At 46.2% G+C, this 21,741-nt stretch overlaps 2 protein-coding genes across 5 annotated transcripts in view; both read right to left on the reverse strand.

Moving 5' to 3' along the window:
- MASP2 (MBL associated serine protease 2) overlaps positions 1 to 10,963 on the reverse strand; it is a 29,551-nt gene extending 18,588 nt beyond the window's left edge. Inside the window, exons 1-2 of one of the 2 annotated variants that reach the window (XM_019622453.3) lie at positions 10,828 to 10,963; positions 3,025 to 3,119 (exon numbers count right to left, since the gene is read on the reverse strand). In XM_019622453.3, the coding sequence (XP_019477998.1) occupies positions 3,025 to 3,047 (23 nt within the window). In that variant the 5' untranslated portion in view covers positions 3,048 to 3,119; positions 10,828 to 10,963. Of the gene's footprint in view, positions 1 to 3,024; positions 3,120 to 10,827 lie in introns of those variants that run through there. The other variant, XM_085242182.1, reaches the window with a different exon arrangement.
- Positions 10,964 to 11,090: 127 nt separating this feature from the next.
- On the reverse strand, positions 11,091 to 20,712 carry CORT (cortistatin). 3 transcript variants are annotated; one of them, XM_085242538.1, is made up of 3 exons: positions 18,722 to 20,712; positions 14,648 to 14,743; positions 11,091 to 11,400 (listed from the first exon to the last, which is right to left on the reverse strand). In XM_085242538.1, exons 1-3 carry the CDS (start codon positions 18,965 to 18,967, stop codon positions 11,197 to 11,199), a joined length of 546 nt encoding a protein of 181 aa, XP_085098664.1. In that variant the 5' UTR covers positions 18,968 to 20,712; the 3' UTR covers positions 11,091 to 11,196. The 3 variants fall into 3 exon arrangements, with proteins under 3 accessions (XP_085098664.1, XP_003212320.1, XP_019478004.1); XM_003212272.5 differs by lacking the exon at positions 18,722 to 20,712 and having other exon boundaries at positions 14,648 to 18,714; XM_019622459.3 differs by lacking the exons at positions 14,648 to 14,743; positions 18,722 to 20,712 and adding an exon at positions 11,475 to 14,639.
- Positions 20,713 to 21,741: the final 1,029 nt, after the last annotated feature.

The following is a 21,741-nucleotide window of genomic DNA, read 5'->3' on the forward strand; positions in this document are numbered from 1 at the left end:
CTTTGAGGTCTATAAAGGAGAGGTTTCAAATCCCTCCTGAGGCAACAGCAAATGCAGACAGCTGAGCCAGACACATGAATAAATCAGCAAGAGCAGAGCTCAGCCAACACAGTGTCCTTCAGGCTGACACCTCCATGGTCCACAGAACCGATCTCCCCTTTCCCTGCAAAACCAGACAGCAGCAGGAATCGACTGAAAAGAGGAAAAAGCTGGAAAGCAGAGGGTCTCCATCAAAGCTGTGTGAGATCCAGGTTAAGTCTTGGTGTAGCTATTTCATTTGACATTGAATCTAGGAAAAGTACCACCTGATAAAAATTCTGCCAAAGCTATGTTCCTATGGTAAGACAATCACAGGGCAAATACCGAGATCTCCTAGCAGTAAAGTCAGTGCAGCCCCAAAAATACATGATCAGAAAGGTCTCAGACAGCTCCACTGTCAAATGGACCAAGCAAAACAAGACACCACCTCCAGAAGTCTTGACTTGGATGTCTTGAGCCTAGGGAGAAAACCATGTCTGGGTTTTTGAGAGGCAGTCTGATAGCAGCACTCCCAGAAGCACTGCGACAACTGATCACAGCTGATTCAGGTATAATAAGCAGAACCACCTAAGTGACCATCTAACGTGCCTCCTCATTTGAAGCACGAGAACGGTGACAACAAGCAAGGCTGGTTGATGAATGGAGGAAAAGCCCACACAGACCTTCCCAGCTTTTAGATGTGACATTGCATTTGTCTAACATAGCAGTGGCTATCCTTGTGTCATAAACTTGGAGAGCAAATGAGTGTAACAGCTGACTGTTGTGATCCCCAAAGACGTTGTTCCCCATTGCCTCTTATTTCTCAAATGCCAGCTGCTCCGCAGAGTCCCAGAGAGGTTGCTTTGCTGCTTGCTGTTCCGTGGCTAAATTCAATCCTTCTGCACTGAGGTGTTCAGAGGACTGGGGGAAGGATGCGACAGAAAAAAAAGGCGTTGTTTCCTCATTACAAATCAGATAGCGTGACTGACATCAAAAGACAAGCACACAGATGGAGCAAGCAGAGCATGGAGCGAGGTAGGGAAAAGCCTTGCTGCTGTGAAATAGAAAAAAAAAAAACCTTGCCAAGGTAAAAACATCAGGCAGAAAAAGCTCATGCACTGGGGCAAGATACTTTCTTTCTTCAACCAGAGTATCCTTTCCTCCTTCCCATCTCCTGTATGTATTTACACACATTACACACATAGCAATTCCAGGGTAAAGCCCCACACTGTGTGCACTGTTTCCTTTGGGAGAAAACACGACAGCACACACAGGTAGGACGTACTGATCACATCACTCTGCCTTCTAGAAAAGTCTCCCATTCTGCCACGAAGAAGACAACATACAAATTGCATAGGTCAAACTCTTTCCCTGTCAGCCATCTTCCCTGTCTCACCAGTCCCATGGGGCTGGCTCCTAAAAATGTAACTAGCTCACAAAGCTACCATCTCACTGCCATCCACATTCATGGTAGCTGGGCTGGCTCCAGGTTGGTAACTTCACTGGAGCATCTGTTTGTGCTGGGAAAAGAATTTGGTTACAGCCAGAGCCAAAGCTATAAAACACACTGATGCCTACTACCCAAGCAGCAATGCTACGCGTGTTACAGGCACAGCCAATACATCCCACTTGGGCAAGCCAGCCTGCAAACCACTGAGAGGAACAAGGGGATGGGTGAATAACACACATCCAACACCTCCCTCTTGTCCAGCAGAAGGTCTTAAAGCAGGGAAGGCAGCTTAGGGTTCACACAAACAAGCACCCAGGCTTCATCTTCTACACCAGCAACACAGCAGACAAGTCACTCTCATCCGAGAGGACAAGGTCTGCCTTTGGCTGCTTTTCTTCATTTTCATCTCGCTTTGCTTTCTTCCTTCTTTTTTCATGACTGCTCTTTCTCTATGCAGTAATTACAGTGCAAAGAAAGTAGCTGAGACTGAAAGAGATGGCAAAGTCCTGAGGCTCCTTCCCCCTTCAAGCGAGAGGGAAAAGTTTGAGAAATGTGCTAAGAAAAAGGTGTCAACAGCACTGGGACCGGTGAATTCATTAAATCCACGGGGTTCTTGTCAATATATGCATTCAAATGCATTTTCTACTCACCTGTGGTCTACACAAAAACATTTTTCATTATTTCTCTTCCTCTGCAGTTGCCCATAACCTCATTTTTTTTCTAACACAGAGGCTATTACCCTCTGATCTAGATAAACAATAAAGCCAGTCCAAAGCACTCCCAAAGTAAGAGCTATTGCTCAGACACTAAAGAGCTAGAGTGATATATTGAAATGGACAGATCTTCCCTGTGGCTAAACCCCTCACTGAATACACATAACCTCATTCCTGCCTTGAAGAGGCAGATTGAAGGCCATGTCAGAGCCAACAGTCAGCACCCTTATATCAAATGCCTGCAGCACTCCATGAAAAACCAAAGTACCTGCTAAGCAACCAGCTGCAATAAACTTGTCCTTACCACCTCAATGGAGCAATGTGCTCATCCCAACTATTTCAAATCAACCCCTTTTCCGAGGTCTGGGATCCCCGATTACTCTCTTCTCTTTAGAGAAGAAATTAAGGATAAGTGTGGCACACTGTAGATATATTGCATTTGCAAACACTGGCCCTATCTATCTGACTTTTCAGGCAGGAATGGCATTTTTTTTTCTGCCCAGAAGAACTGGAAGCACTCAAATTGGGCAGTGTCTTCCAGTTCAGAACATCTACGTTCAATTTTGTCCAAGCTCCACCCTAAAACTCTTGCATCTTGCTATAAGGAAAAAGAAATTTAAAAATGTAGGTAAGAGCTTTGTCCTGCACAGACACTTCATTCCTCAGCTTCTTTGCCCATATTTGCTTTTCTTACAGAAATCTCCAAAAAGCAATAACCAGCAAAGCATCTTTTGCTCCTGTGTGCTTTTGTTTTGGGTGATGACAAACATTTAGACTGAGGTGAAATTGTTGCTGTTGAATAGAGAAGCTTAACTAATTCCCTCAGATGAGTGGGACAGTTACCTTGTTTCCCTCTCCTTTTTCATCAGGGTCAGTGAAATTCACAGCACTGAAGTTTCTGCAGAAGTCATGATTAAAGTTTGAACAACAGAGGAAATCTGCAACAGAAAATAATTCCATTAAAATACAGTTTTCAAAAAGCACAACTTAAACAGAATCACTGCAAAGAAGGAATGAGCTCATGCTAGCACAGCATTGTGTACTGTCTCAGAAAAATCTGCATTTTGGAGCTAGGCAGAGCCATAATCTGACTGCACAAAATCAATTTTTCAGGTGTTGGCACACAAATATTCCCTGGATTATGAGATTACTGCTGAGCTTGATGCTATCTGTGAATTTCTCAGACCTGTTGGACACACTGACACCTGTTATCACCCCACAACTTGTTGAGTCTCAAAGCTGTGTATAGGAAAAAAAAAAGAAAAAGAAAAAAAAAAAACCACAAAAACAAACACTAGAAATTGCTGACATGCCCTGGAGGCATCGGTCCTGCTGGCAAGCAAAGGAGCCTATAGCCTTCTAACTTAAAATTAAGCACAGGCTGGAAAAGCATATCCTAAATGGTTCCAGTCCTATCATCTGCCAGAGACTTTCACTAGCCACCAGACATCCAGGGCTTGCTTCATTTAGGTCTTGCTATAGACGAGTTTATCTGAAGGGGCAAGAGTAATACAGTCTCTGAGAAGCCAGCAAATTAAAAGATCATTTCATGCAATTTAAATGTTTGGCTGGGATCCCCTGAAGCCTGGTAGGAGGAAGCCCTGGGGGAAGAAAGTCAGATACTTTGTTTGAGGCATGTTAGCAAGAAGGAAACCGAGCCAGAGTGCTAGCAGGGCTTGGAGAATTATTCCTGCTAAAGTCAGATTACTCTCTGACTTGTCTGTTAGCCTCTGCTTAGCAGCACAGTAATGACCCAAAATTGCAGCTGACAGATTGGTGCTGAGTATGTCTCATTGAGGCTGCCGCATGCGGACGGGCCATTACTCTTTCAATTTTGGTCTCTGAAGCCTGTTAACATACATTAGGCTTTTCCACATGGTGCTTTTCAGCCTGGTGGCCAGGGCAGCTGCCTGGGCCTCAGTCACCACCCACACGCTCAGGCCCCGTCTAATGAAAATGGATGACAACCCCAACTTAGTAATGGGATACAGATGGACCGAATGGTTTTTCGTTTCGAAACGTATTTTCATTTAAGAAAGTCTCAAAAGAGTATGAAGTTTTTATTTTTGTATCACTGTAGTTTACTCCCCCTAACCCGCTGCATTCTTCAGGCAGGCCAGGAATTTGAATTTGCAAACTCTCAGCTTAGCTGAATCTCAAAGTCTGCAGACTCACATCCGCCTCAGCACGGCTACTCTGCTAATGGCCCTGCCAGTCACGTGCTCCTTCGCTTTCCTTCTCTTCCATTTCACCTCTTCTACATATGTTGCAAGCTCTTCTGCAGGACTGACAGCAATTAATTAAACAACTGGTTTACCAATATGAAAGCCCTGTGGAGTCTCCTGGCACTGTACCTGTGAGAACACGGGCAGTGTAATGAGCATGCCAACCAAGGGTCATCTCCCAGCAGGTTCCTCATTCTTCAAGTTATTCTCATCTTTTCAGTGACACCAATGAAGTACCATTTACTCAACAAACAAATACACAGAGTGAAAGTATACAACAGACAAACACCTGCTGCAACAGCGATGTCTTTGGCCAAATGTCCCTTGCTGCAAGTTGCCACTGAGAGTCTCTGGCTAAGAGGCAGTTTCTTTAAAAGCACATTTCACACATCTCTTGGGCTAACTTGCTCTCAGTTGCCATCCTGGGGCACCACATACTGTGCTGCAAGCAGGCCAGGCAGGACCCGCTCACAGCCTGCTGTCCTGGCTCTGTACCTTGCACACAAAGTCCCATGAGGCTGCCTCTGACATTCCAAAGTGCTCCTTATTTATGGTTTCTGCCTTCGTGCTAAGCCCTTTCAAACAACTTGGAAATCATCTCCTTAATTCTAGGGCAATTTGCCCTTGACATCTCATTTACCAGTCACCTACCTTCCCAGAGAGGTGAAGTCTAGTTATGGGTTTCTGAGGGACAGGGCAAGTGCCTTTGTGTGCATGTGTGAAAATGGAATGGGACTCAGGAAGGCAATTCTCCCTGAATCTTTCAGCCTTCATTACAATCCTTCTTTCAAGTGCCAGCTCTGATTTATGGCCTGTATCTCAGAAGCAATGAAGGCCTGCAGCTCAAACTGACCAGCTGTCAGACCAGACTTAAGGACAAGGAAACGTATTAACCTGCCCATGCCTGCCTAGATCCCACAGCTGATAGGAGGAGCGGACAGACAGGGTGTTCTTGGCACGTTGCTCCAACCCAGAGCATTCCTTGGGGCTGTGATCCTTCGAAGGTAGAGAAACCCATGGTCTGAGTGAAGATTCCCCTGCAATCTGCAATTTCCCTGTAATCTGGATGGAGCCATAAGAAAAGAAGTGTCCTACAGACTGCGATCCCCACACTCCCACTCACTTCCTGCAGGATCTTCGATACATCAGCTGGTACTTTGGTCTGTCTCCAGTTAAACAGACACTATCAATCTTGTTTGAAGCATAAAAATGCTAGCAGAGAGGGATCACTGCATAAAACCTCCTTCACAAAGGCTGCTACTGAAATGAGAAAAGAAGCTACAACTTACAGCAAAAGAATATCCATGTATACACACGTGTGGCACTTTCCCTGTACAGCAATTCCGAATTCAGCAATAACAAGAATATTGTCAAAACGTAAACGTGGTTAAAGCAAGAGGACGTTCCCTTCTCTCACCCTGTATCCTCTCACACAGCAGTGTGAGTCACGTACAATTGGGACTGCTTTGCAATACAGAGACATTCTCATCTTTTCTCTGGAATGCAGTGAGAAGCCACCAGTGGCATTTCTTCCCAGCCATTGTGCCTCCAGCCTGCTCTGCTCCACACAACAAGCTGCTGCTGAGCACGGAGCTGGGTTCAGTTATCCTTTTCAGAAGAGCAATCACAAAGCACTTTCTGGCCTGCTGGCTCCCAGCAGTGGGTAAATTCATCACTTCACAAAGATGAGCACTGCCTGCAAGCCAGTATTTCACAGCAAAAAGACTGCTGCTTGCTCCCCATGCCTTGGGCTCCAGAAGGGAATATTGATGTTTCCTAGGCACCTGCAGCTCCCTGTCTGTACACCTGCACCTAAGCTTCTGGCAGAGGACTGCTCAGTACAGAACTGATTTAGCTCCCACTGGATTGGCAGCACAGGGCCAAGGAGGCTCACGGCATGCAGACATGCCCTGACCTCAGGGCTTCACTCTGCAGTCTTGTTCCAACCAGACTTCCAAGCTCTGTGTAAAATGCCACTGTAGAAATACTCTCCCTTCCTTTCCTCTACAGATTGGGTTGCTGCCTGCGCTAGGCTCACCAGCTAATGCAGACTATAGACCTAGAGCTATCCTGACAACTTGTTCTTGCAAATACATAAAAAAGGTATTGCTAAATTAACTAGATGTGCAAACTATTTTTGCTCCATGCAGCAGTGATCTCCTTGGCTTCTTCCTTTCTGTCAAGAGGAGACTAACACCAGCCACCAGCCAAGCACAACCTGGTGAAGTACCCTCTGTTTTAAGAGCAGACTTATCTAACCAGGAAACAATCTGACGATGGGAAGGCTTGACCTCAGGTAAGTTCTCAGCTACACTGTTTATAGCTTTTACATTAAACGTTAAAATTTACATTAAACATTAATTAGCTTAAAACAAGAGTCCTCCAGGCCCCCAAATACAGCTGGAACCAACAGTTCCTCACTCTCAGCTGAATGCCACTGACCAAAGAGACAACATGCTCTCTTCCACCACAGCTACTTAGTCCTCTGTGCACTGCAGGCCTGGCAGACACAGACAAGACCCTCACCCAGCCCAGCCTATCACTTAAGACAAGACATTCTCTGAGCAGGCATAAGACATAGATTTGAACTATGTTTCGAGTTTCCTTCACTTCCCAGATACTTGCTCTTTCTACAAGCCCTATGTAATGCAACAAGTGGGAAGCAGACGTGTTGGAAGGTTTGAATCCAGATTCAAAGAGCTCTCTCCTAAGCACCTATGGGAAAGAGACTGAAAGGATGACTTTTGTTTCATTAGGTACCTCCCTCTCAAGGCTGCAAAATGAGATATAAATCTAAGAATGAGAGCTCAGTCAGCTCCAAAGGTGCTGGAGTCAGCAAAGAGGATACCCAGCTCAGATGTGCCTGCTACAGAAGAGCTCACAGGCTCAGTGCAGGCAGTTAAACTGATTGCCCTTTGTGTGAGCTGAGCTCCTCAGCAGTCCAGGTTACAGACCAATGGCTTCTGATTGTGCTCCCAAGCTAATGCAAATATTCCTTGATCACAGAATCATAGAATGGTCCCCTCGTGTCCCCCTCTCCAACTCAGCAAAGACTGGAAAAATTCCTTGTGTGAAACATTCTCTCAAGTCATCAAGAGGTACTCAGGATTTCCTGTGCTGCATGTCTCACGTGAAGATGTCATACAGTCTGAACAGTCTCTGTGGAGCACAAACTGCATTCACAGCTTGCTGCTGCTGGGGGCACTGTGAACAGAGGAGCTGATAGGAGAAAAGGAGGTTACATTTTCAATTTTCTAGCACAAACCTGGCTGATCTCTCCCAGATTTACCCAATATTATATCTGTCTATTCCATCAACCGCAAAACAGATTTTTGTTTTTTTAATAACAGACTAACAACTTTTCAAATCAGCATTCAGTGCCTCTAAGCAGACCCAAAGACAGTAACAGTGTAGGACAAAAGATACTTTGGCCAACCATACACTTCATTCTCCCTGCAGTCTTTGGTTTAACCTCAGTTTTCAGTAACTGCAATAATTAGCTAAAGGTTCCTCAGAGGCTGTGCATAACTTGAAAACAACAGACACAAACCCACCAGACTAAGTGGAACTCTTCTCTTCCCACTAAACTTATCTCTACTTGCCAGCTATCTGGAGACAGACAGTGTCTCTGGGAAGTCTGATCAGATTGAAACTCTCTCCTTCTTCCCAGGATGAAAACGAACGCATTGAAGTATTGATTCCCCACTAGCTATGTCCCCTGACAGCATGTATTAAAATGTGATCTTCACTATTAAAAGGACATACAAACAAGGCACCAGGGAAGCTAATAAATCTCAAATTAATATCTGGCTAGTTCCTGCACAGTATCTATCCACATACACACATTTTGATCTCACAGTAAATGAGATTTACTCTGTATTCAACAAAGAATAAGCTACCTAAGACTCCTTCACATTCATCATGGAGTAGGATATGCACACCCAGAGCTTGCCTTGCTACTGAATACGCTGCAGGTTTCCAGCCCCATGATCATTTCATCACCCATCTGCAGCTTTATGCATAACCATGAGTTATACAGTTCAGTGCAAACATACGCACTGAATGCCACCATAGAATCATTAGAGTTGGAAGGGACCTTTAAAGGGACCTTCTGTTCTATGAACCACACCATGCACCGAACTAGGTGAGGAAATGTATGTGATAGCTGACTGTAAAAGTCTGCTGGTCCTTCTGAGAAAATAATGCATGTCTTTTTCAATTATTTTTTTTAAATGTCAAGATAGCTCGCATGCACACAAAATTATCCTGAGCGGTGCCTTAAAAATGTGTTGGCTATTGCATTAAAAAAAAAAACAACCAGCACGCTGCCCCTTCTACTTGACTTATACCACTGCAAGACTCACAATTACTTTGTGAAACGTTTAAATAAAAAATACTCACATGCGACACACCATCTATAACCCTTCATTACATCCCTCCCACTCCACCTGATCTGTCACTCCACACTCCCTGATACCACACACTGCCATCAGGCGGACCTAGCAGCGCTTCAGCCTCAGCACGCTGACCACGGAAACTGCGGAATCACATCCAACTCAAACACTGATTTCAGCACTGATGAAAGAAGCTGGCTCAACTGTGCTGGCCCCTATCCACAGCACGTGCACTGGCGGTGCAGGCTTCCTGCTTGGTGCTCAGCCAGCGTGCCTCCTGTTTGCATTAGCAGGAGCCATCTGCAGGGATGAAAGAAGAGTTCAACTTCCAACTTGACTTCCAAGCTCGAGAGTAGCCTGACCACACTCTCCTCCAGGAACCACTAAATAATACAGCCTGCACAGCTTGCTGAACAGGCAGTCTCTGATAGGGCTCACTCCTACATCTGTGTGCTGCAGGGTTTCTCCTTTTCACCGCACGCAGTCATGAGCATTATTATCACAGACAAGATTTGACTGTAGATAATAAGGTAGTTCCTACAAGAATACTTCCAAGATCTTGGTCTCATGATGCAACACAAGCCTTAAAAACAATAACGGCCATAATTGGCTCTTCCATGGCACTTGCTAGGGTGGTATGGATAGGTCGTGGTTGGACTCGATGATCTTTAAGGTCTTTTCCAACCTGAGTGATTCTATAATTCTATTGATTCTATGATTGCCACTCATGTATCCTGAGAAAAAATGATAGTCAAGAGCTATCATGCACATTTTAAAGACAAAGAAACTGAAGTATTCAAAGGGTGGTAATAATAAAACATGAATGCTATCAGAAAAGCGAGGCATAAAATCAGGTCTCCTGCATCCCAGCTGGGTGCTTCAGGCAACACAGCTGGAAAGCTCCATATCCCATTACCCATACACTGAGTCACTGAGTTCCCCCAGCAAGGATCTTATTTTTCATTATGGAATGAAAAATAAAACAAACCATGGGGCTCTAGCCTCTCCTGCAAGCCAGACACAGCCAGAAATTTTGATGGCAAACAAGGCAGTGAAAACGCAGCCTGACACAGAACATAGGGCATAAGCAAGCCAGCCTACCTGGGTGTGGAGCACTGCATCACTCATTATTCAGGAAGAGCGGGGGAGTTGGGAGCACTATTTCAACTGTTAGAAAACAGGTTGGCTGCTGATAAACCCAAAATGCTGCTGTGCAGATGAGAGACTTCATGGTCACTGGCATCCAGAAACAAGACGTAAAGGCTCAAAACCAAACAAGTGCTAACAGCTTCCTTCTAGCTATGGCCACCCAGGCCCTGCAGACAGGCTCTGAAAGTTGCAGCTGGAGCCTGCTGCTTTGCGTGACCATTCCTAGAGATGAAGCAGCTCCCAAACTCAAACCATTACTGCTAAAAATTAAAGCAAACAGCAAATTTAAACCACTTTCCTCTCCCCTCGGCCCTCTCCCCAAAAGTATTCCTGCAAATCTAAGTGTGTGTACCAAGGCCTCAGCTGCCTCCTATAAGTAAATACCTGTGCTAGTCTCAAAAATTTCAGACATTTCATATCTCCACCCTGCCTTTCAGTTCTAAAATAGAGGTTCACATGGTTCCTCAGCAAGCAGCAAGAATAAAGCAGCAGTCCTCACTGCTCAGGGAACAGTAAAGGGCACCCAAGGAGTGAAGCAGCTGAAATCAGGAGTTCCACGGGGTTTTTAAAGCAGGGTGATAGGATACCAAGAAGCTGTGAGAGAAACTGGCTGGACTGGAGCCAGTTTCCTCCAGACATACAAAGGGCATCCAGAGAGCTGCTCTAGTAATAACCTGGTGTCAGAGCAAGGGCAGGGCAGGGCCAGGTCCCCCTTTTAGCTCCTAGCCATATTGTTCCACATCCCTGCAGCCAGAGCCTCGATGGAGACAGGCACGAGGGACTGGGAGGGCTCTCCCCTGCAGGCACAAACCCCTTTACCACAGAGCACAGCCAGTGCTTGGACTGTGCCCCACCACAGCATGGCTGCACACACCCACCTGGCCCCTCGCATTCCATAAGGAGCTGCGGAAGTCCCACGGATTGGGGAGAAAGACCCTCTGCTCTCCCCAGGCTTCCTCACAGCTGCAAAGCCCTCTTCCAAAATGGCTGCTCCTCTTCATGGCCACCGCACAAGATGGCCGCCACACAAGATGGCGGCTGCACAAGATGGCCACCTAACAAGATGGCCGCCACCCCACAGCCCCGCCCACCCTCCCAGGAGACGAGGCGAGATCCCAGGGCATGCAGAGGCAGACACGAGTCCCCGAGGCACCATGCTTTATTCTCAGGTGTGCAGGAGGACAGGGAAGGAGCTGAGGGGATGGGGTGTGTGATGGCAGGCAGGTGGGCAGCCCAGCAGGGCAGCACTAGCAGGAGGTGAAGGTTTTCCAGAAGAAGTTTTTACAGGGCGCCTTGCGGTCCCGCTGCGAGAGCTGAGCCAGCCGTCCCAACGCTGCCCGCTCCTCCTCCAGCTTGCCTTCCTCCTCCAGGTCTGGAGAGGCCCCGTCTGCACTCTCCAGGAGCCCCGCCAGCATCTTCAGCAGGGCATCCCTGCGCAGCTTGGTCTGCTCCTGTGGGCAGAGAGAAGGAATGATGACAGCCCCAGGCACCCCTACGGCCCTTTCCCACCATCATCCTCACTTACATCCTTCAGCTTTGTCCAGCTCAGCCAACAGAACCACAGGAAGCATACGTGCATTGTTGTAACAAAGGGCCTCCAACAAATAAACACGAATTAGTGAAATCCCTTGCTGCCTGCACTAATTAAATCGCAGTGAATGCCAAGCTGCTTTCTTCTCACCATCCTGGCTGCCCAACATACACTTTGGGAAGGCCAGGATAGAGGTATGGGTACAGAGCAATATTAATTTAAGCACACGGGGCTGTAACCCACTGTAAAATGCTGGGAATTCAATGTAACAGAAGAGAGGGCCTGGTTGGAGCGAGGTGAGGTGCTTCAAACAATTGGAACACAGCATTTAAATCAGAGGAGATGGGCAGTTTGTATTTTTGTATTGCAGTGGCCTGACCCTGGGGTAAAGCAGAAGGAAAGATAGTGTTCTTCTCCATCCCTTTGCCATAGAAGCTTAGGGAAGAGAGCAGTCTGGTCTGGAGCTTAAGGGATTTCCACCAAAAACAAGAATCACAGAACCATTTGAGTTGGAAGGGACTTCTAAAGGCCATCTGATCCCACTGCCCTGCAGTGCACAAGGACACCCACAGCTCCATCAGTGCTCAGAGCCCCCCAGCCTGGCCTTGGGTGTCTGCAGGGATGTGGCACCACCTCCTCTTTGGGCAGCCTTAGTGTAAAAACAAATGTGAGCTATGTTGTTTGTATGCCACCCATCAAGCAAACCTGAGGAATTCCCTCTGGCCCCTGTGACCCTTCAGCAGAAACAGCTGGCACTGAGTAAGGTGGGATAGATGGTCTGACAGAAACAGATTGCTGCTTCCCATGCAGATGAGAATCTTGGAAGTGGATTTGCATATTGCTTCTCACAAATGCCGTCTTTATTGCTGGAATGTAGTAGTTACCCGTTGGCTCTGCCAGCAGCAGCCTTCACCAAGGTGAGCAGCTCAGAAGATGGATGAATGGAGGCAGAAACAATTATACTGAGTCTCTTTGACAGAATGCTTATGGATATTTTTGAAGAATTTCTTAGCTCTAATTACTATGCCTATTTCCACACTGCTATGTTTGGAGCAGAAGAACAGATAAAGGCAAGTTTGTGTCCATTCCAACTCCAGGTCCTGCATAGAAGGTACAGAATTATCTTGAGCCTCAGGAGGATGGGCTGGGACTTGGGAAATCAGCAAAATGCATCTCCTGGGTCATCTCCTCCTCCTAAGCCACTTTCCTTGCTGTAAGTGCTCTGCTTTGAACTAACCTGCTCCAAGCAGAGCCACAGATGAGCCCTGTGATGTTAAGAGCCATCTGCTAAGGATTCAGCTCCTCAGTGAAGAGAAATGAAATAGATATACTAAAATCTCAGGAGATGAATCGCTCCAAACTCAAGGGTGGGAAGGCAGAACTCAGCCTGCTGCTAGAGGATTGTTCCTTACGCATGATCAGCTGTGGCTGTTAGTGAAATGAGGCAGCTCTTCCCCTGCGCTAATCCATTGCTAACAACCTTTCTGTTTATAGCTGTTCCTGAGTTGCCTGAGATGAAGACTCTTTGGAAGCAGATTTGAACACTGGTTGGTCGTGGCACCCCTTTGGGTTGATGCTCAGCTTCCTGCACTGCTTCCACCAGCAATCAGTACATGCACATCTTTAATTTGCACTGTTATACATTTCATGGTAGTTGATATATGGAATCCTGATTTTCTTCATATTTAAACCATTTGTCTGAGTTACAGGAGTGGTGATTGCAAACATCACTACATCAGCATCTAACAGTTTTCAGACTACTCTGTGGAGAACAATTCTATTTTGCCAGATATTGAATCGTAATTTTGTAAGAAACTGTGTTGGGGATTCATAATACTTGAAGACATTTTTACAGAGCCTTACTGATTTATTCTATGCAAATAGTTTCATTTTCCCCCAGCAGCTGACATGTCCACTAGGTAAGAGTTCACTTTTTAAGTGCTGGATATGCTACGGTAAGAATGTACAGCTGAAAGTTCAGAGTTCTCCCCAGAAGGGTTAATCTCAGGCAGCTGCAGAAGCCCTGATCTCCAACAGAAAGCCATTCCTAGCACCTCACACTGTATTTCTGTCTCGCAGCCAGTTTTGCTGTTAATAGGATGTGAGAACACTTAAAGCAGCAAGACACTGATGGATGAGCTGGAGCCAACGCTGAGACAGAAAGAATGATACGGGTGCGCACAAAGGAGAAGTCAGTGCCTTTGAAACCAACACAGGAATCCTTCACTTCTCTGGGTAGAACCTATCCAGCACTGAAATAACAGCAGCACTACAGATACAGCTGTGAACTGGAGCAGCACAGCGTTGTGTGACTGAACACAGCTCAGAGGAACCCTGGGGATGGCGAAGAACAAGCAGGTGAGAAAACCGCGGGGCAAGGGCAGGCAGCACAGAGCATTTGCCTGTGATTATGTTATGCTATTGCTTCCTACCTCTTTGGCCTCTCAGGGAAATAGTCCAGCAAAAAAAAAAAAAAAAAAAAAAAAAAAAGTTATTATAGTGCTGTAGCTATTATAACATTAGAGTTTTGCCAGTTGGTAGGATAATTATATTGCTATAATAAGTTCTGCCACTGCATAGAGCCTGTGCTGGTTCAGAGTGTAATTATTCTAGCAGAACTATGTCGGTATAACTCCCCCTGTGAATACTACTCTGGAAAAAGCAATTTTATTCTGATATAATTACTTCATTTATTATTCCTCTGTTACTTTCTTACTGAACCCATCTTTTAAACATTTGTCCTTCCCAGGAGTCCTATTTAAAATATCATCTCCCTTGATCATTTTACCAATTATGTATCTTTTCTCTCCCTCCCTACTACTCTGCTTCATTCTCTCATGCTGCACTCCTTCAGCAATCTTATTTTCTCCCTCTCCCTCCTCCTGACCGCTCGGTTTTCTTTGCCAGTTTTTGCTTAGTTCAGATTTCACTTTTGCAGTCCTCAGGAGTCTGCTGCGGTACCTTTCCTAAATAAACTGGCTAATAAGCTGTAGTGATAGCCCTGCTTCAGCAGCGCATGAAGCTGTATTGTCTTGGAACATGCAGAGGTAGAAGTGTTTACATCAAGTAAAAGCCAACTGCCCTTTTTATCCATCCCCTGACAACTTCAGCCTGCTCCTGCATGCTCCCATCCTACCCAGCTCCTGCACAGGGTGCATTATACTCACCCTACTGTTCTGTAACGCGAGTCTCTCTTCTCCAGGCAGCGCCGTGGCTCTCACGCTCCACGCCAGCAGCAGAACAGACACCAGGCTGGCCACCAGCTGCATGATGCACAGGCTGTCACTACTGTGCTGAATTAGGAAGACTGGGAGAGGGAGCTGTTTCTGGGCTCTCTTCTGCCTCAGACAATGGCTGCAGCCCCTTTTATAGCCCTCCCCCTAGCCCAGTGGGTGACGCAAACAATTAAGTCTATATCAAAGGCAAATTAGACTTTGGAGAGGTTGTTAACACTTGGCTGCTTGAGTGGGATACCTCAGTGCCTCTGGGCTTTCCATGCGCCAGACCTGCAGAGAAAGCGAGGGTTTGGGATTCTCCAATAACATGCTGTTCACCCCCAGTAATTGTAGGAAATGTCTGTGCCTCTTCTAGTTAGCTAAATTCCACTTGGGAACATAACATTGGCTAGAACAGGTCACCAGGCTTGCACCAACCTCTGGCCAATGCTGGGTGACTCAAAAGGAAAAGGTAAAATTTTTGGCCACCAGTACTAGATACGAGCAACTCAGACCTTCAGCCATTGTGTCTAAACAGCTCTGGACTCAATGGGTACTCGGATCTGGATCTCTGCAAGCTGTGATATACCTCACTGTGAAATGCCAGTACGCCTGGCTTTCCCTTTACAGTAATGTGGGGACACAGGTTGCAGCTATGCAATAACATCACACTTTGCAAATGTATCGACAGCTACAAGAAGGCCAGCTGGTATTTACTGGTTTTTGTTTTTACTATTGTTTCAACGTGTCTTGAACCAATCCCATGGATCAACACAGTGAATTCTGACTTGGAGATGCTGGGTTTAAGTGTATTAAAGGGAAAACAAACCACTGAACAACCGATCATAACTGGAACTGTTCCATGCAGTGGGACTTCAAGAAGCCTGCAGTGTATTGACATTGACTGCAGGCTACTTGGCATGTGTCCCTACCTTCTCTTGCCCCTGATTAGTAGTAAAGAATGCTTCTCCCTTTGCATAAAATATGATCCCAGAGTGAGACTGGTTTGGGGACCAGCAGAAGGTACTATTTAAACACTGCTGCCTGCTTTCCTTTGCCCCTGTCACATAGGGTGGCATCTACTGTCTCATTCTGTTGAGATGCAGTGACAGAGCTAAGGATCTCATCTCACTTTCTCCAAAAGCATTTGCCTCAAGACGAGCTCCATTCTGAACCAACCCCAGCAGTCAAAAGGTGAATTATTATCCTAAGTTAGCACATAAAAAAAGCACAGCAGAGTGACTTAGCCAGAAGGTTGCTGTGTCAGAACAAAATGAAACAGAAAGATGTGCTCCCCACTTGCACTGCTCATCAGTGTCAAAGTTCTTGGAAAGAACATAATGAAGCTCTGCCTGCAAACAATCCAGCCCCTAATGCCAGCCATACCACCCTGGGTGCTTGAGAGAAAAGATGCCATCTCATCCATGCATTTTTGAAAAGAAATACTGGATCCCCTCACCAGAAGTTACAAAGAAGAAAAAAGTTTTTCTCAACAACAGGGACCTGTGGGGAGTTAATGATCCAGCAATTTCTATAAATGAATTTTCCTGAAAAAACTGTAACCCCATTGCTTCTCATCCCTCCTTGCGAGGGCTAGCTCCATGCACCAGTTTCAGATGAAACATTACCCATTTCCTTTTAAACTCATCTTGCTAGTTTATCAGAATTGCTGCATTACCCTTCTTAATGGATTCTGTCAAACACTTCCCAGCATATCTGGGGCTCGAGACAGAGAGCAGCAAAGGAGCAGACTCCAGTGAGTAAAGCAAATCACAGGGACCTGCGAAATGACCTGCAGCTGATCTGCTGTGGGAGAGGAAAAATGGGAGAACTGCAAATGGAGAAAGCACGCTTGGTTGCTCAAGAGGAACGAAGGGCATGTACCTGTGTGAGATGTGGCTGGGCTGACAGGCAAGCAGAGGGTGAATCTTGTACTGTTGCTTACAAGGCAGGACTAAACCTCATGGGCTAAGTAGCCCAAAAGCTAGATACAACAAAAGCAGTGCAACCAGGTCTCTATGCTGGGTGCTGAGCCAGAGCACATCAGTTTCCGAGGAGGTCCTACTGGGATGCAGTGACCCAGCTGTAAGCAAGTCTGCCCTGGGATTAAAGGGCAGTAATGAAATAATTAGCATCTCCTAATGGGGTTGGCTTTGGAGTGTATCTGCCCAGACATGCAACACCAAACCTGCATCCATCTGACCAGCACAGTGCAGAGAAAAACTGCACTTCTACTTAGGGAAAGGCAGGGACCATGCCCAGCTGTGAGGGAGGGGAATAAGCACACATGGAAGCAGTTCCACACTGGGACCAAATCTCTAGAATCAAATAGGTTCTCTCAGCTGCTCTGCTTCAGCACCTTCAATATCAGAAGCTTATTTTCCCAGATTCCTCCACCTTCCCTTTCCTCTACATTAGCCTGCCCTCAAGCTCTGAACCTCTGGCCCTTTCGCAGTCCCTGGTGCCTCCTGTAACATTAGGGCTGACTTCCTTCTCCAAAGGAAGCAGAATAACTCCACAGTGATACAGTTTGTTCTTTATAGTAACAGGAAAGAAATATCAAGGTTGCATCAGGATTGCTACTGGCTGACTTTAAGGTGGCCAAAACTTTTCTTTTGCCAACCCTTAAATGCTTATCACTGTACAGGAAGGTTTAAGGCCTTCCCTTGACATCCTCTTGACACTTTCTCTCCCTCAGTTATCTGACTCACTCATTTAGAATCCTTTTTCATTGATTTTCATTGACACTCTCTTCTGTCTGGAGCAATAGGAGTGGGTTGCTACCAATTTACAATGAGGGCAGATCTATCTGAGATCAGCATGCCTGTGAACATGTCCATCAGAGCCTGGTACAGGCGGGGATCCTCCAGATGGAAATTCAGCATAGAAGGTGGCCTGAAAAGGCCTGTGTAGGCACCAAAGCTCACAGAATATGCTTACACAATTGCAACCACCACCATCTTTTTGTGATAAAGAGTGACCAAGCAATATGCATAGGGGATTTTGTCTTCGAAGGAGTTCATTGCCCTCTTGTCAGTGTGTCTGTACAGCAGTGAAGGCATTATTGGAATCCAAAAGGGAACACAATGTCTGGCACCAAATGCCACATTAAGGAATTAGATCATCTCTATTACTTTCCTCTGTCGCTTGGATATTTGCTGTCTTCTACCCATTTGTTGCCTGGTCTGAATTTGGATCACCAGACTTTTTTGAAGCGTGCTGCAGAATTGCATCAGGCTTCCAGAACAGTCAGGTTCCCAAAGGTGGGACACTGAACTGCAACTGAAGGAAGAGTTGCAATACCTCTGCTTTCATGTCACTGGAAGCCTTTCTGCTTGCCCTCAAGAGTCCCTAGTTGCAAAGGACAACACAATAAATAAAGCAATGCTCATCTGACAGTTGTGAGCCTTCCTGGAAGAGGAAACCAATTTGTCCATGGGTCTGAAATCACAGCTGATTTATCAGGCCAGGCTTGCAGTATTCCCTCACAGTGCAGTCCCCAAAGGACTCCACAAAGCATACGGGTGGCTGTGTCAGCCATGGCTTTCATTGGCTCTAATCTAACAGACCCAAGAAAGAGCGTGGGCTGGAGCCTACAGCTCCCGCTCGTCTCTGATAAGAGCTGCAGAGCAGGTGCAGGGAGGAGGAGGGGAATACTGCAGGGATGCTGCTGTCAGAGCACACATAACTACAAGCCTGTTACAGCTCTCTGGGGAGGCAGAGTGTGAGGAGCAGTGCTGCCTTCTCTGTCCATCGACCTCGACAGGACTGCGGGAGGGCAGGCAGTGCTTCAGTGGTATGCTCAAAAGCTTTTATTTCAGTGTGCAACGTAAAGTTAAAACACTTCAAGTTTGCCACTCAAAATCATCTTCAAAAAACAACTGCTTGCTATGAGACACTTACTTCTAAATTGTTCAAGTTTCCCACTGAACATACTTTGCCTAGCTCCAAGCAGGATGAACGCCAGGCTGTGAAGCAGGCTAAGGACGTGTGGGATAACTACTCCCTCATGACACATGAACTGACCTCTGTTACACCGGACTCATCCCATCGGTGACAAGGGATTCCTGAGGGATTGCATATGCTCTGTGCCTTGTGGGAATTCAGGCAGAAACAGCTGGGCACTGACGTTAGCACACAGGGCTGATCCTGCCAGGGATCGTTCAGCTGGGAGAGTCTCACCCGAGGATTCACGCACTCCACGTGGGGTGAGGATCTTCCTCTCCTGCAGCTGAAGAGGGATGAAACACACACAGAGGTCATCACATACATCACCTTGCCCTTGCTGCTGGCAAGCAGGATCAGCTCGCTGGAGCAAACTCCCTCTCAGTGCTGTTCAGTACCAAGGAGAGGGCAGCCAGCTCCGCCAGCTCCACGCTCCGACGTGGCTTCGCAGGCTGCAAGCTGCCGAGCTGCCGCTCAGGAACAGCCTGTCACCGAGATCTTTCACATTCCTAATGATCCTCCCGCCTTCATCTGCTTCACATGTTGCTGCTCTATAATTGAGATCCCCTGGCTCTAATTCCCCACCTCCTGCATATTTAAAAGCATTTAACTCCATCCCATACACAGCCAGGAAAGAGCTTCACCGAGACTTCTCAGTACGTAACTTCATTAAATTTCTCATCTTACTTTTTAATGACATTTTGTCTGACTTTGTCTAGACTGGAGCTGCTTTTTCATGCTTTTGTCCCAGCTTTTCCCTTTTTCTCCTCCCATTTTATCGTAGAAACTGGCCTCTCCCTGAACTTGGTGGCTTTTTTTTTTTTTTTTTTTGGACTGTTTGCTTATTGAGACTGCTGCTCTCTGATGCAAGATGAATTGCCATTCCTACCTCAGCAATCTCTTGCTCCAGCCAAGCTCCATCAATAATTCAAGCCAGACCTTGATAACATTAGCTCTGGATGAATAAGACACTCATACCAATTAACTGGCTGAAAGGGCTCAAGAGATATGGGCAAGAGATTTCTCTTAGTTTTTTAAGCTCTTTTCTGAACTCTGAAAAATTGAGTTAGTTTAATAAGTAAAGCACACAGAGTTGGGAGTCTGATAGTTCAGAAGGCGCCAAGAGGCTTAAGGAATTGATGTGCTGAAGCCCATCAGGCTCTGTTACCTCATCTGACTCCACCTGCTCTGAGTGATACTGCAATGTGTGGTACATGGGACAAAGCCTGTCACTGCTCACATAGCTCCCACCTTAATAAGGTACAGGAACATGACTGCAGCATGTCTAGACAAACAGCATCTTTGTGGATCTCTGCTTACGAGCAGCCTTGCCTGACTAGCCTCAGGCAAAAGACAGCTAAGACTCCAGAACAGTTACTCAAGCTTTCAGTTGCCCAACTGGAGATGCTGCAAAGACAGCTTTCAAGCATTCATGCTCAATTCAGTTGGAGATCCCATTATTTTTCCCCTGTTAGGTATATCCCAAATTGTCAGTCTCTTTTTAATCCCTGGCATCCTAGTGCCACAGCATCCTGCAGCATAACAGCTCACACCTCGTTACACTTACAGAAGGGATAATCACCTGCAGGCACCATTACCTGACAGGTGACTGCCACAACAAATGCTGCTTTAGCAGTTATATGTCTTGCAGACCTCATGGCAGTGCTTAACCAATAAGTGAATGATTTTAATCATTCACAATTCACAATTTTTTGAGTCCTAAATTGCTCAAAGCTGCTCAGACAGAACAAGCCTCCGAAGCACAAATTCACGTTCCCTCTCTTGCTGCATTGTTAATGAGTGCTTGATTCAAGCACTGATGTGTCTTCGCCTATTGCAAGGCACTGACGTATGTAACTGCTTGTAAAGGATACTGATTTAAAACTACTCAAATTGTTTACTGGACCTTATCTACGCACAGAGCATTTGCAACTTAGATGGCAAACAGCTTCATCCTCCTGTTCTCACCACTGCTCACTCACTGAACTTTCTTGAGAGCTCAGAAAAACAGAAGGAAGCTGTGTGGAAGCCAGTAACAGGTTGGAGGGAGCTCTTTTGCTCCTGGGCATTGTACTCACCGAGGGTGGGTGGAAGGCTTGAACTTGTTACCAGTTGGCTGCTGCTCTGAGGCCTTCCTGGATTACAGTCTTAGTCTTGATCTGGCTCCAGGAGAGAGAAGGTGCTAAAGGTGGTTTTCTGTCAAGATGAAGGGCTGAATGGGGCTCAGGTCCCTCAGAAATTTAAAGAGGAGTAGCTATAGAGCCAGCCTCTCTCATACTGATCTGCTCTTTGTAATAAACACACAAGAGTAGAGCAGTGACAATGCCTCTGTAGCCTTCTGTACAAGGGCAAATCTAACTAATCAGTAACTATGGGAAAAAGAAGAGTTTCCCAGACAATTAAGAGACAAAACAGATGAAAGTTTCTACATACAACACAACCAAAGCATTATCCATTAGCTCTGCAGCTCAGCAATGCTTCTGCAAACCCTTACAACTACAAAGAAGCTACACTGATACCGATAGTGGAAGGGGCAAATCAGGAAAGAATGGGAAGTCTCACAAAGGAGAAAGCAGGAAGGTATTTGCTGACACCACTGAAGCAGGCTTCTTGCTGTAGGCAGTCAGTGGCTGCACCATCTGTGCTCTTTGCAAGGTCACATTTATGGCAAAGCTCAACCCCAAACGTTGCAAAATACTGCTCCTGGTTTTCTCTCATCCAACCCAATCTCCCTCAGGACTGGGTTTTCTTTTTTTTTTTGATTCTCCTGATGCCACCTAGCGACTGTTCTCAGCCTGTTCAGCACCTGGACTGCAGTGCAGTTTCAGCCCTCAGAGCCACTCAGCCACTGCAAATTTACAGAGGAAAAGACAGTGCAACTGAGTGGGAGCAGTGATTGACAGGAACTAAGCCACGTGCACAGGGAGATGGGAGACATAGAACAGCTTGGAAAGGCACAGCAGAGGCAGCATCTGGACTAGGGAATAGTTGGAATAGAAGGTACAGAATTCTGCAGTGCAGAGGATGACAGAAGCTGGAGCTAAAATGCAGCCAGGTTACAATACAAAGCAAGCAACGGGATCATTCTCCACAGCTTATCT

This window comes from Meleagris gallopavo, chromosome 23 (assembly GCF_905368555.1).
Source record: "Meleagris gallopavo chromosome 23, MGAL_WU_HG_1.1, whole genome shotgun sequence".
NCBI lineage: Eukaryota > Metazoa > Chordata > Aves > Galliformes > Phasianidae > Meleagris > Meleagris gallopavo.

What these genes read in the sequence shown, in the direction of transcription:
- CORT (XM_085242538.1), bottom strand. Translation starts at nt 18,967, where the DNA reads ATGTATGTGATGACCTCTGTGTGTGTTTCATCCCTCTTCAGCTGCAGG. An exon ending in ATGAGTCCGGTGTAACAGAG is followed by an intron (nt 14,744 to 18,721) that starts GTCAGTTCATGT and finishes TGCATCATGCAG; the next exon opens with CTGGTGGCCAGCCTGGTGTC. An exon ending in TCGCGTTACAGAACAGTAGG is followed by an intron (nt 11,401 to 14,647) that starts GTGAGTATAATG and finishes CTCTGCCCACAG; the next exon opens with GAGCAGACCAAGCTGCGCAG.